A 13594-nucleotide genomic window follows, 5' to 3' on the forward strand; every position below is an offset into this window, starting at 1 on the left:
GTAAGGTCAAAGAGCTCTTTCCTGAGTGAAAAGAAGTAGAAATGCAACACACTGCCAGGCTTCCATCTTTTCTCAGGTGATGTACGACCTCTACGCTAATAGTTTTTTTCCTGTAACCTTGACACTTCAGCTGAATGCAAGGCCTCATTAATGCTGGTGTACCTCGTTATATTCAGTGGTGAGGGAAAGTTAAAGCACATATGGAATCCACTGGCACGCTGCCTATTGTATTTTATTGTCCAGTAAGTATAGATATGCGATATGAGCAGGAGTATGCTGCAAGCATAACTTGCTTTGTAGCTTCCGCATTGCTGGAGTGGATTAATTGCAGGTTGTCTGGCATGTCATGTGCCACCCTGGAACAGAGGAATCCCATTTGGAAATGGACCTTAATGGAAAATGAAGTAATGTTCTGGGATCGTGGCATTGTCTGAAGCTGTTCTTATCCCTGTCCACTTTTGGAAACTGGCTCATTCTTTGTGCCTAAAAATAGAACCAGTTGAGAAGAGAAGGAGCAGTCACAAGGCAAATGGGTAACTATGTCCCTTGAGTCATGTGTACCAAATAATGCTGCTCAAGGCACACGTTTTAATTGAGGTTTGCAACCCTGTCCTTATCAGTGTGACATCAAGTCTTGTATTTGAGGGCAGTGGACCTTCCAGCCATATAGACTGTGCATAAAACTTTGACGTGGCTCCTTCCTTCTCAAGGAAAGGGGCAGGAGCAGCAGTGCTGCACATCACATAGCTGAAGTTGTCCAGAGCACGTTCTTACAGGAGGCAGAGCCTCTCAGTGCTTCCTCACTTGGTTTTTAGACCTAATGTTCTCTGGAACAGAAGTTGTCTTTAAGAACTGAAATCTCTGTGATTCAGATAAAAATTCTTCAGTCTTGCTAAGTAACAGCTGAAAGTTCTTTCAGTTCACGTGTTGACTTATCAGTCACTTTTGCCCTATGATAAAGAAATCAATCTCAGTTGAATGTAAAGAGTTGTGAGGAGAGGGCTGCCTACTTGCAAGGTGAGGTGGTGGCTGTTGGCCTGGTGTTAAAGAGAAACAAGAACCCACACAGGGACTGAAGAGTCCACGAAACTTACACTGAGATGTTCTGCTGTTCATAACTTGACCTGCTGACCACTAAAATGTATGTTAAGGTATTCCTGCTTCTCAGCTTCAGACTGCACATGTGGTTCAGTGTGGCGTTACTCCCGTGTGAACAAGCCTTTGTTTGTTTGCTTACCTTTGTTGATGGGAGCATGCTGTCCATTCAAATGATGCTTACAGCAGAAGCTGTTTGCTGTAACTTCCATTTCTGATTTAGGCAGCTTTTATATTTCCTGGGTAGAAAATACAACACCCTGAAATGTGTTGGTAGATTATCGTAACATTTATGTGCTGTGATGGCTTTCAGAGTGGTAGTCTATAAGAGTTGAATCTGGTACTGGAAATCTCCTTATCTTTAACATTAAGTTAGAACCATGCACGTGTAATGTGTAAGCCAAAGTGTCAGGCAGGCCACATCATCCTGCATCCTTCAAACATTCCTTCTTTATGGCTTTTCAGACTCCAAAGCCTGTACTTTCTTCAGAAAAATCTCATTTACTTTTGTTATCTACATAATTACGTGTCAAAGCCCAGGATACCAGTCTCTGTATTTATAGCATGTCTTTCTTAAAACATCATGTCCCAGTTTTTGAAGATGCAATCTTAAAAGATTTATCACATAGCTTGCAGAAGGGGAGAGGGGTTTGGAAAGGGAATGGCTGCCATTTTAAACAACATTATCCGGTCGGTTTTCATTCCTTTTACCTTCTGCCTGACTCTTTAAATAGAAGTTGGTGGCCCTGCGTGCAGCAGGGGGGTTGGAGCTGGGTGATCCTTGAGGTCCCTTCCAACCCAAGCCATTCCTATGGTTTGCTGATTCTATGGCTGTGAGCAGCTTTTTAATCTCCCAGACACATTATTTGCCAATGGTCTGTTTATACCTGAAGTTACATTTGTGGTTCCAGGTGGAAATGCGTCCTATGATATCTGAAACAATGTCATGTTTTCCTTTTGGTTTTCTCTTGCACAGGAAGAAGCAGAGATCCAGGCGGAGCTGGAACGGCTAGAGAGGGTTAGAAATCTACATATCAGGGAATTGAAAAGGATACACAATGAAGATAACTCACAGTAAGCCTGTGGGAGTCATAGAGGGTGTATTGCAAATCTTGATTTGTCCCCTTCATAACACTAAATACATTAACATCTTTTAAATTAATGTTCCACCTTAATGCATTGCTAACCTAGGGGGCAGGGGCAAAGGCTTCTGAGCACATCAAAGTATTATCATATAACCTCATATCAGTAGAAAATGATTAAATAGTGTCAAAGCTGCCAGTTTTGATGCTTTTAGTCTCAATATAAAAAATGCTTCTAAGTTGTATAAGAGCTGTAATGTGTTACAGTTCATTGTCAGTGTTGTTAAACTATATCTTTCTTGCCAGATTTAAAGACCATCCAACGCTAAACGATAGATACTTGTTGCTACATCTTCTGGGTCGAGGAGGCTTCAGTGAAGTATATAAGGTAAATTAGAGATGCCAATCTGATGTAATGTGTATTTACAATGAAATCCCACAGTAAGCAGAACCTTGCAATCATTTTTACAATGGAGTGTGTGGTTGTGAAAGGAAGAAGAACAGAACACATGTTACATCTGGCTTGTATTAGACAGCAGGCTTGACATTTTTAGGTTCTGCTCGTGTCCTCAGAGGTCAAATTTCCTGCAAATGTGTGTTTCAAGAAAACATTGCACTAAATCTGCAGGTTTCCCAAGGTTAGAAGCATACCATTCAAGTGCTGTATGCAAATACCTTAATGTGACGAAGTTTTACTGAGTATGGCATAGCAAGTCTGAACTTTGCTGTAAATAAAAGAGAAAATAAATAAGAGCAAAGCCTTCGTTTCCTGGGGGTAAAAGGCTTTTCTCTTCATTTTATGCTCTGAAGTAGCAGACTGGGTGTGTGTGCGTAGTCCTTGGAACTGAGGAGTGCTTGTCTGTCAGCACTCTTTGCCTGGCCAAGAGTTACGGTACTTTGGAGGTTCTTGTTATTTGATTATTGCACTTAAATCCTCTCCAGTGCTAAATATTCTCCACTTAACCCAGTAGTCTTTAATTCATGTTGAATTTGGGTAGAATTAACATAACTATGCCAGTGCAGACGTTGGGAACGTGATGATGTATTATTTTAATGCAGTATAACAACAGGTACCTAAACCAGAGGGGCATGCTGCTCAGATAGCCAAGAGGGAGTACTCCAAGTTTCTCTTTGGAGTCTCTGATGACTCAGGAGAAATCCAGAGCTCCACAGGTGAAAGGTAAAAGCAAGGGGATAGGAATGCTTCATACCTGACTGTGCAGAAGAGTTATAATTACATTATTAAAACAAAGAAACGCTCATTTCTCTTCTCCATGGTCCGTGCTGATCTGTTAAGTGTGAGGAGTTAAGTATACGGTTTTTCAGCTGGATATGGATTATCCTTGTTTGCTTATAATAGGATTTTACCCTATCCTGTAAATTATTAGATGTTTCTGCTCTCAAAGTAGCAGATTTTTTCATTTTATGAACACAGTTCCAGTGATCGATTCTTTAAAGGCTGCCTAAATAGCAAGATATTGGACACACAGCATCGGAAATACACAGTTCAGCCCTCAGATTCTCTAGCTTCTAAACAAGCTGAGCCATTTTACTTCAAGATGGAGAGCTGAGCTACCAGCGTGAAACAAAGTATTAAAGATCTGCTGTGTGATTTTTCGTTTTGTTTTTAACTTAGTGTAGAAAAATAAGTAAGCTGGTTGGGGGAATAATGACAGAGTCTTTCCCAGAGTGATTAAGTGACTGTATTTCTGTAATTTGGCCGTTCTGATCCCATTGTAGCACTGGTAGTAAAATGTCAGAATAAATGCAGCATGAGTTGAATCCCGTAGGGAAGGGTCAGATCAAAGCACAGAATATTCAATTGTTTTCGGAGTTGCTTGGTTTCATTAGTGAAACTAATTACATCAAATTGTGGGTTTGCTCTTTGCTCAGTGTGTTGTAATGCTGATTTCCTGGGTGGGGAGATTGATTTGTTAGATCTTGTCTGCTTCTGCAGCATTAAGTTGAAGCTGTGATTCCTACTGATGGTCAGCTCTTTTCTCTGCAGGCATTTGATTTAACAGAACAGAGATACGTAGCTGTGAAGATTCACCAGCTTAACAAAAGCTGGAGGGATGAAAAGAAAGAAAACTACCACAAGTAAGTAGGGCTGTAAAACAGACAGATACGTTTCCAAGCTGTGTTTTGTTAGTCACTGTCTATGAACAGGCTGCCATATTTTCCTGTGTTTTGCCACATTTCAAAAGCCACTTTCTGTCCCAACATCTACTTGTAAAATTTATATCTGTGTTAGAAATGCCTTCAATATGTGCACACACCCCCAGTTTTGTATAAGCACGAGGGTTTAAAGTGCCAGTAGGGCTGGAGAAAGAAAGCACTGAAGTGGCTTCTCTTCAAAATGAATAAGATCTTGCAGAAAAAGAGTGCTCATCTCCATCTTTCAGGCACACACCTGCGTGGTGAAAGACTTCTTTTTGTTTCCTACAATATTTGAGCTTTCCACAGGTGACAGGAATAACTTGTCACAGCCTAGAAGAGGACTGCAGGAAGCCTGTTAAGCATTGATAACACTTGCTTCCTAATGCCTTAGATTAGATTAAGTGCTGCAGAATCACAGCCAGACTTTTTTTTCACAGAGCTTCAAAGACAAAACTGTGATCTTACTTCCTCAACGTGTCGGTGGGATGAGCTAAGCTGGAGCTGAATCTCAGGCTGTTGAGCATCCTGGAATTTTTCTAGAACTTGCTGATTTTTACATTCAGCTATCTTGGATCCCATAGCAATTTATGATGAGATAATTCTGTTTTGGCAAGCAGTACCATTAATCAGGATTATGTTATTTTGTAGTGCTGCCAGCATTTAGGAATCTGATACGCTTGGATTCTGTGGTTCTCAAAAACTATTCTGAGCTGCTCCTCACTTGCTTGCCTTTTCTTAAGCTGTGTGATGTGCATTGGTTTGTGATGGAACTTGGACTGCCGAGCGGTACATCTGGGTGCTCTTTCTGCAGAACTTAGAATTACGTTACTTGTATGACTAATGCTCACACTTTCCTATTTCCAGACATGCATGTAGAGAGTACAGAATTCACAAAGAACTGGATCATCCTCGAATAGTTAAGCTATATGACTACTTTTCACTGGATACTGACTCGTAAGTTGCATTGCTGCTTGCTTTGACTTGGTTTGACCCATCCACTACAAAGTTTTTGATCTCTCAAAGTCTTACAGCAAAGTCCAGAGCATATTCATGCCTTGCAGACTGTGCTGCAGGCAGTTCCAGCATGCATAGATTATCTAGAGATGCTGACTTGCATGCTCTGTTATGTCAGACGTGATGCTCTGCTAGTAAATCCTGTTTTTTGTTGACCTGGGCACACGCCTCAGCACATACTGCTTTCCATTTCTGCTCTGGTTCTAAATGTGGCGTATCTGACCTTTGCACTATTGAGCGCTGATGATTGTGCTCTTGTTGCCCTAATTTTGGAAGGAGATTAATTGGCTGGAGAACTCTTAATGTATTGATCTAATAGATGGGACTTACAGACAGACAACAACAAAGTGGTCTGGTTTCTATCAGATGCCTTAATTAAAACAATTATTGTTTTGCCTTCAGGTTTTGTACAGTGTTAGAATACTGTGAGGGAAACGATCTGGACTTCTACCTGAAACAGCACAAGTTGATGTCGGAGAAAGAGGCACGATCCATTATCATGCAGATTGTGAATGCTTTAAAATACTTAAATGAAATCAAACCTCCCATCATACACTATGACCTTAAACCAGGTATGCCATGCTGTTAGCTGACGTGCTTAATGATGCTAACTGAAAGTAAAGGGTTATAAGTAAAGCAGAAGGTGTTTATTTTGGTCAGACAGCAAGGAGGAGGCAGTTCTGCCTGGGAAAATAAACTTGAAATAAGAAAAAGCCATAATGCATAGAACATTCTGTGAAAAGGGTATTGTCTCCCAGAATTGCAACATAAACAAGGAAGTAACATTCCAGAAAGAGTAGCCTCCTTATTCAGAATGAGCTCTTGAACCACCAAGTGTCTGTGTTTGGTTTCTCAATGTCCTGCTTATGTTCTGCTGTTGAGAGCTTCTGTTATTGCTTCATAAAGGTTCCCATAATTACTAGTGTGTTTTATGTTCCCATTCTTCTGGTTTATTCTTTCTGTAATCATCTGCCTGAAATCTTGGGGGCAGAAGCTGGGTTCAGGTTTTTGGTTGGTTTGTTCTTTATTACGTGGCAGCTCACAAAGCTGAGGACATGCAGGCTCTGGTCTTCCTTTGCATTCATTAGCATCTACCAAGCAGAAGGTCCTTTGAAAGGTGTTGTTTCAAGGCTCTGTTTAGCACTGGATGGAGCAGTGAAGGCAGAAATGGCAGTGCTCTCTTCTGGGACGTGGGCTGCGTTGCTTTTTCCTAGTCCAGTAAAATTCAACCACCTCTTCAGACAGTTGTCTCTGGTTTGCCTTCCTTTAGCGGTGGCACCTCATTGGTATTGTGTAACTCTGTGATGTGGTTTGTTGCATCAGCAAGAGGAATCTGTACAGGAGGTGGTGCTGTTGCACTATTCTAGTGACCGTATTTCTTCCCCCAACTGTTGGCTGTTCTTACTCTGTCTGAACATGCAGCAAAGCTCAGCCTGCAGTTGTCTAAAGCTGTGATTCATCCGCTGCCATCACACACAATTCTGCTGTTTTATTGTGTGCTTTGAGAAAAACAGTGATGATCTGAATTCTTGATCCTTGATGGATTTATGAAAGACTCTTGCTTAAGCAGTAATTGTCTTTTTTGAGCTTAGAAAGCCACTGGGGAGCACTGCCAGGAAGGGAGAGAGTTTCTGGCTGTTGAGAGACTGGGGCAAGTCAGGACTTCTGGACAAAATGAGTCATAACTGTGTATGTTTGCTTCTTTGCTTAGTCTTTCTTTTTGACCTGCCCTTCTAACAGGACCTTTGGGAGGGGTCAAAACAACACGAGCATCAAGCTGATTTGGAGAATAGGGCTTGTAGCCCACAGGCTCCAAGTAACGTTGGGCAACTGAGCCATCTGAGGTTAGATAAATCACATCTAGCAGTCGGTGGGAGCTGAGTTGTCTCTGAAGTTTGGTGTACTGGATTTAAAACACCTACCCCAGGCAGTTGCAGCTTGCTGTGCTTTGTAGGATGCTTGTTTTCTTGTAGAGGACCAGACCTTGATGCAATTTTATTCTTGCTTTTCCTTGCTAAATGTATTTCTAAGAGACTTTTTCCTTTATTTAGGTAACATTCTTCTAGTTAATGGTACTGCATGTGGAGAGATAAAAATCACAGATTTTGGGCTTTCCAAAATCATGGATGATGACAGCTACAACTCTGTTGATGGCATGGAGCTGACATCGCAGGGGGCTGGTACTTACTGGTAAGCATCACCTGGGGCACTTGCAGCTTAAAGATCAAGAAGAGGTTACCAGACCTCTTTGGGTCTGTATGTACTGCCATTGTCAGCTTGAGACCTTAGAAATCAGGGAAGGAGAATACCATGCAGGTACATCAGGGAGAAGGAAAGAGCATTCCACTTAAGTGAGGGGAAAATCCATAGAGGTAGCTCTTACAACTTACATAAATCTCACAGTACTGTCTGTAGCCAAAGCTTCACTTCCAAGTGCCATATGAAAGATATTTGCAGCAATACTTGACTCCCAGTGCCAGATGTCATCGCTGCAAGTGATGCAGCTGAGTGCAAGACCTGCAGTGAGTACCATGGGATGTAATTATTAGATGTTACCCAAACTGCGGTGTGTCACTGTGGGCAACATTTGTACATAATGTTTGTTAAAGTCTTCCATATTGTGTGAACAAATGTTTAGGCCTGTTCCTTTCCAAAGGTAAAACTAGCTGTAGTTTGAGCAAAGCTGTCTTCTAACTATGAACTGCCAACGAGGCTTGAATTTCTAGAAATACATATTTTTGGCTGTGGATTTCTATTGTGAAATTGTTGGCCAAGTCCTTTTGACAACAAATACCAGCTTTGAAGGTGAAAGAAAACAAGGTTCTTTTGTGTGCTTCTGTTGAAAGGGAACTGACTGTGCTGACTCAGACCATCAGTGTCTGGGGAGTCCTTGCGACTTTGGTTTTCAAGAAATGCAGTGGTGTGGCAACAGTGATCTTAGCTGCACAGGATCAGAACTGGGTTCTTTGAATCCCAAGCCAACATGATCCCAGAAGATTCTTCTCTTTTTTTTCCTAAAGAAAATGACTGAAAGTGTATGACGATAATACTCACAACCTGTTGTTTGTTCTTCTTAATCAGGTATTTGCCACCAGAATGTTTCGTGGTTGGGAAAGAACCTCCAAAGATTTCTAATAAGGTTGATGTATGGTCAGTTGGAGTAATCTTTTTCCAGTGTCTCTATGGCAGAAAGGTAAGAGAGCACGTAATTCCTTTCCAAGCAGTGATTCCCAAACCTTTGGGAGGCAGCCCTGGCTTCTGCTCCCTTTTCCTTGCCAGACTGGAAGATGCTTCTGCCCATGTTAATGGAGTGAGGCTCATTTGTTAGGTTATGATTTGCTCTACATGACAATACTGTCAGAAGCAATATGCTTCAGAACATCTTTCCTGCTGGTCTTATTTCCAGTGAGATGATAATGGGCAAGATGAGTGTGTCATTCAGGGCCAGATACCTTGCATTCTAGCTTTGTTTTATCATGCTTTCAGTGCTCTGATGTTACTTGAATGCTAAGTCTTTGTCAGGCCTGATATTGCTCAATAGCTGCAAGTGTTATAGAATAAAAAGTAGATACAAAGACCTACTCTGGATGTTTTTAGAATGCCTTTTGGAAGGGAAGAGTCTGTTTCAGGAAGAGGTGATTTGTTCTGAGAAAAGGCAATCTTTTTTATTTTTAATGACAACAGAAGAAGTTGGTTGGACAGGAAAAGGATTCCATCAGCTCTCATGTTTACAAGTCTTTGGTAGCCAGGAATTGGGAAAGCTTGGGCTGATAGAAACACTGTGGTGTCAATTAGACAAACAGTGGGACCAACGCAGCAGGGGTTGAAGGAGGTGAATCTCTTGGCAGCTCAGATGGATGAAGGTCCTCCTGCGTGTGATGAAGCTGACCAGTGAGGTCTGCAAGCACACAGAGGTCCTTCCTGTTTGAGCTGGAGACACCCCGGACAAGTTCCAGCTTGGTGTCCTTTTGTTCAGTTCAAAAACAGAGCAGTGTGTCGGATGTTCATCTGGCTGGAATCTGCAAGCACCTTCACAGCATTCACGGGCTTCTTGCCTGGAAAAATACTGCTGTCAAGTGATGATTAACAGTAGCACTATGGGATTTTCTTTTTTAAGGCCTGTTGTCAGGTTTTAACTACTGTTGTTTTGGGGTTGTTTTTGTTTTTGGTAGCCCTTTGGCCACAACCAGTCACAACAAGATATTCTGCAGGAGAACACAATTCTGAAAGCTACCGAGGTGCAGTTCCCTCCAAAGCCAGTAGTCACACCAGAAGCAAAGGTGAGTCCTCAGCAGCATTCGGTCACATTGCATTGCCATTCAGCAGCCAACACCAATGGTTCCTTTCTCTTGGCTTTCCTAAACCAGCAAGGAGTTTGTGTTCAGCGCTTGCCTCCTGCAGAGTGATTCCATGGCTTTGCATCGTTGTTGTTGTCAGCCTCAGGGTTGAATGGAGTACAGCACGTCTCTCTACCCCTGCTTTCTCCTGCTAAAAGACGTGCTTCTGGCACAGCAGCTGGGCTGTCAGCGCAGCCACTGGGGAAGGAATTTCAGTGCTGGGTTGTCAGATTGGCCCAGCTCCCAAAGAGTTAGATGTATCAAAGAAAGCTTCCTGTTCCTGTCAGTCTACTAATTCTTGTTTTGCCTTGGGGGGGGGTATCTGCAGGCATTTATCAGGCGTTGTTTGGCCTACCGAAAGGAGGATCGGATAGATGTCCAGCAGCTGGCCTGTGACCCATACTTGCTGCCTCACATCCGCAAATCTGTATCCACCAGCAGCCCAGCTGGAGCTGCAATTGCATCAACCTCTGGATCATCCAATAACAGCTCTTCAAACTGACACAGAGTAATAGGCCAAAAACTGCTTGAGGAATCGGCAAGAAGACTTTCAGAAACGGCTTTGGAGTAGAGGAATCCGCAAGGGTCTTGAGAAACCTGTACCAGGTGCTTTTTTTCTCTTGCTTTTTTCCATCCATAGAGCATGACAACATCTAATCTCATCAAGAAAACCTTCAGCATCTAGGCCAAGCCATGTGGATTAGGAGGTGGCTTGAGGTTTGTCCAGCAAATGACCACAAAGCGTGGCTACTCTGAACAAGGAGGGGGAAACTCAAGAAAATATGAAAAATAAAAAGACATGGTTCCACGTACTGTGAACTTCTGAACGTGCAGCCTTGGAGAATCCAGAACGCCGTGTGTGCTTCATATGAAGAATGTGGACTTTGGAAAAAAAGACTGGTCGAGTCCAGTGTTGATATTTAAACATTGTTCTTTTTTCTTTTAATAAAGTTTAGGTAACATCTCCTGAAAAGCTCGAAGCACCAAGGTTCAGCTGGGGATGGTATATGACTCTTTGCCCTTTGGAGGGGAAAAAAGTTGATCCTGCCTGTTCATGGCACTAGCGTTAGTGTTTTACCCCTAATTAATTTCAGTTTTTTTTTAAAAAAATAACAATTTTTTGGAAGAAAACAGTTTTCTGGTCTCAAAGTGAAACCCGTATTAACAGCTTCGTGGCATCCTGCAGGTGGTACAGCTTTCTGCTCCCTTGGGGATGGCCTCTTGCAAATAACTCACCTTCTCAGGAGAGCGGTGAATCTCATAGGCAGGCCTGCATGGATCTCCTGTGCTCAGAGTGGATTATAATTCAGACTGCCACCAGGTTTTCAGCTGCTGCTTCATCGCTCTCTCAACGGTTGCACCTTTTTAATTTATTTGAAGTGCTGTTCTTTCTGAAAACACACCCTGACATGCTCACGACGTGCTCTTGTGAGCATGATATCTGCTGGCTGTTGAGGAGGCAGGCAGAGAACAGGAAAGAATTGGAGCACAGCACAGTTGATCGCGGGTGTAATCTGTGCTCGCGCAGTACTGTACATATCTCATTAATGTTACAGAAATCCAAAGCTGAAGAAAGGCTTGTCTTGTTCTTCTCACTTAGGTGACTTGGCAGGAAAGCTTCCTCTCTCCCTTAGCGTTTTCCTTTTAAAACTTGCTGACTTTTCTAACTTGCTGCCCTCGCTGCACCACTCGGCAAACGGAGGGGAAGGAGATAATGTTGTAGAAGGGAACCAATAGCCTCGTTATTTCTGTCACCCTTCTGTAATCTGCCTGGAGGGAGCTCGCACCTCCAGCTGGAATCTGATGGGAAACATCAGCCCGTTGTCCCCACCGTGCCCCCTTCCCCCCCTGCATTGAAGGAGGACTGAAAACACCCACTGAAAAGTGCAGCGCTTGAACATGTGGCAGCCAGCTTGGAGAGTTCCTGACATGTGGCAGCAGTCCCTGGCCAGGAAAATTTAAAGATGCAGTGTTCAAGAATGAAGTTTTTCATGGGAAAGAAGCAGTGCCGCTACTGCCTTGTTTAAAGAACAGGTGATCCCATGCACGCTTCCTATCCTGATACCCAGACCAGTGTGTTGTGGGTTATTGCATGGCACCTCTGGGTCCTGCAGCTCCAGCTGTGTGGGGCACACAGGACCTGCATGATGTTCTTATGGCAATCTATGCTCTCAGCCTTGCACTTACTGAGGGAACTCGCATTCACCTGCCTTATGGAAGCCATAACAAGTGTTATTTGTTCAGGATCTCGTGTTAAACTGAAAGGAAAAGATGAATAATTAATCAAATTGATCTGGGAAGCACAGAACCGTGCTTTGATTTTTATTGCGGCTGTGTGAAGGTGGTCTCTAAACTGTAGTGTTTTGAAACTAGAGGAAATACTGCATCTTTAAATGCTCGGCCATCGTTTTGTGGCCCTTTTATCCTTGCTGGTCTGTTCCAGAAATAACTGCTCAGCCAGCAGCAATTCCATGGATCTGTCAGGCAAAATCAGGGCTGATGCTTCATCCTGTTTGCTGCTATGGCTGATCTGGTATCTATCCACAGTGGGGAGGATTCTAAAAGGGTTTTTTTTTATATCCCAGCCCCGTTGTTTCTTGGCCATACAGTTGTGTGCTATCTCTGTGGGTGTGAGTAGTTTTGTGTTATTCCTGCTGTGTGACACCCATTCAGGGGCCTGGGGACGGCGTTGGCCTTTTCTGGGGCTGAAAGCAGTGAAGAACCCTGGTAGAATTCTAGCTGCAAACACCTTGTTAATACGGGTTTCACTTCCGATAACAGACCCTATTGCCACACTGTTCATTTACTTAAAGAGAAGTGTATGAAGAATTTGTAACTTAAACCAGGCCAGACTGTTTTGGCTCTACCCAACAGATGAGACATGGATATTAAAATAAGTTTTAAGAAACTGATTTGCTTGGCTCTCACTCTTTTGCTCTTCGTAGCCTTGGCGTGAGGTGTTTGCAGGGTGAGGATGGAGGAGGTGATGCTCAGCAGCTCAGACCATCGCGGTCTCTGCATCAGAAGAGGGAGTTGCTGAAAATCACTGAGCTTTATTTATGGACATCAATCAAACTCTGGACAATGGACATCAATCAAACCCTGGAAGATGGAGGAAGGCGTCAGAGTGGAGTTTGTCCCTCATTTCTGCTGGAGCAGTGGCTGCCCTTTAGAAGATGTAAACATTTGGGCCACAAAGAAATGGGCTTTTTGTGTGTTTAATGATGAATATGTGAGCACCTCCCGTGCTGATGGCCTGGAATAACAGCAACAAGAAATCCAGCTCCTTTCATTTCATCCAGCCGAGTCTCAACAGCTTTTAAACTATAAAACAGGAAAGGAGAGAGGGGGAAAAAAGGCAACGAGGGCTTTGCAGCTGACAGCACCGTGTCCACTTGTAGGTGGATGAAGCCCAGTTTGCAGCCCATATCCCGGTGCATGGCGAGGAGGTGCCATGCAGGGAGCAGTCTGTGCTGCAGGATGGTGGGTGAGGACTCCTCTGCTCCCAGCAGCCCTGACATCACCCTCCTCACACTCGGGGTCAGAAAGAGCTTTCAGCAAAGCACGGATGAAACCAAACACCGACGGCAGCTCGGCTCCCTCTGTGCTGCTGCAATTGATTATCACCAGTTGGGGCGATGCGAGGCAGATTTTGGACAGCAGGAGCTGGCAGCTGCCTTTTAGCAGCTACAGCACAGTGCAGGGGTGGTCAGGTATATACCATATACATGGCATGCCCGCAGCTGGGACGCCTGCAGAGCTCAATGCGGACAGGAGTGGAGCTTCCCCAGGGGCTGCCTTGCTGGATGCTTCGCCTCCTACGTTAGCAGTGAGGCGTCGTGCTATGAAACGAGCTTCCCTCTGCCAACTAGGCCAGTCCTGCTTTATTTTGTGACCTGGCAAACC

General features: G+C 43.6%; 1 protein-coding gene across 1 annotated transcript in view; it reads left to right on the forward strand.

The window, feature by feature from the left end:
- TLK2 (tousled like kinase 2) overlaps window positions 1-12600 on the forward strand; it is a 42601-nt gene extending 30001 nt beyond the window's left edge. The window contains exons 15-23 of the mRNA XM_015885735.1: window positions 2072-2169; window positions 2484-2565; window positions 4186-4277; window positions 5202-5291; window positions 5754-5923; window positions 7403-7541; window positions 8433-8544; window positions 9524-9631; window positions 10017-12600. Coding sequence (XP_015741221.1) covers window positions 2072-2169; window positions 2484-2565; window positions 4186-4277; window positions 5202-5291; window positions 5754-5923; window positions 7403-7541; window positions 8433-8544; window positions 9524-9631; window positions 10017-10190 — 1065 coding nt within the window. The 3' untranslated portion in view covers window positions 10191-12600. The remainder of the gene's footprint in view (window positions 1-2071; window positions 2170-2483; window positions 2566-4185; window positions 4278-5201; window positions 5292-5753; window positions 5924-7402; window positions 7542-8432; window positions 8545-9523; window positions 9632-10016) is intronic.
- The last annotated feature ends 994 nt before the right edge of the window (window positions 12601-13594 follow it).

Source organism: Coturnix japonica, chromosome 27 (assembly GCF_001577835.2).
Source record: "Coturnix japonica isolate 7356 chromosome 27, Coturnix japonica 2.1, whole genome shotgun sequence".
Lineage (NCBI taxonomy): Eukaryota > Metazoa > Chordata > Aves > Galliformes > Phasianidae > Coturnix > Coturnix japonica.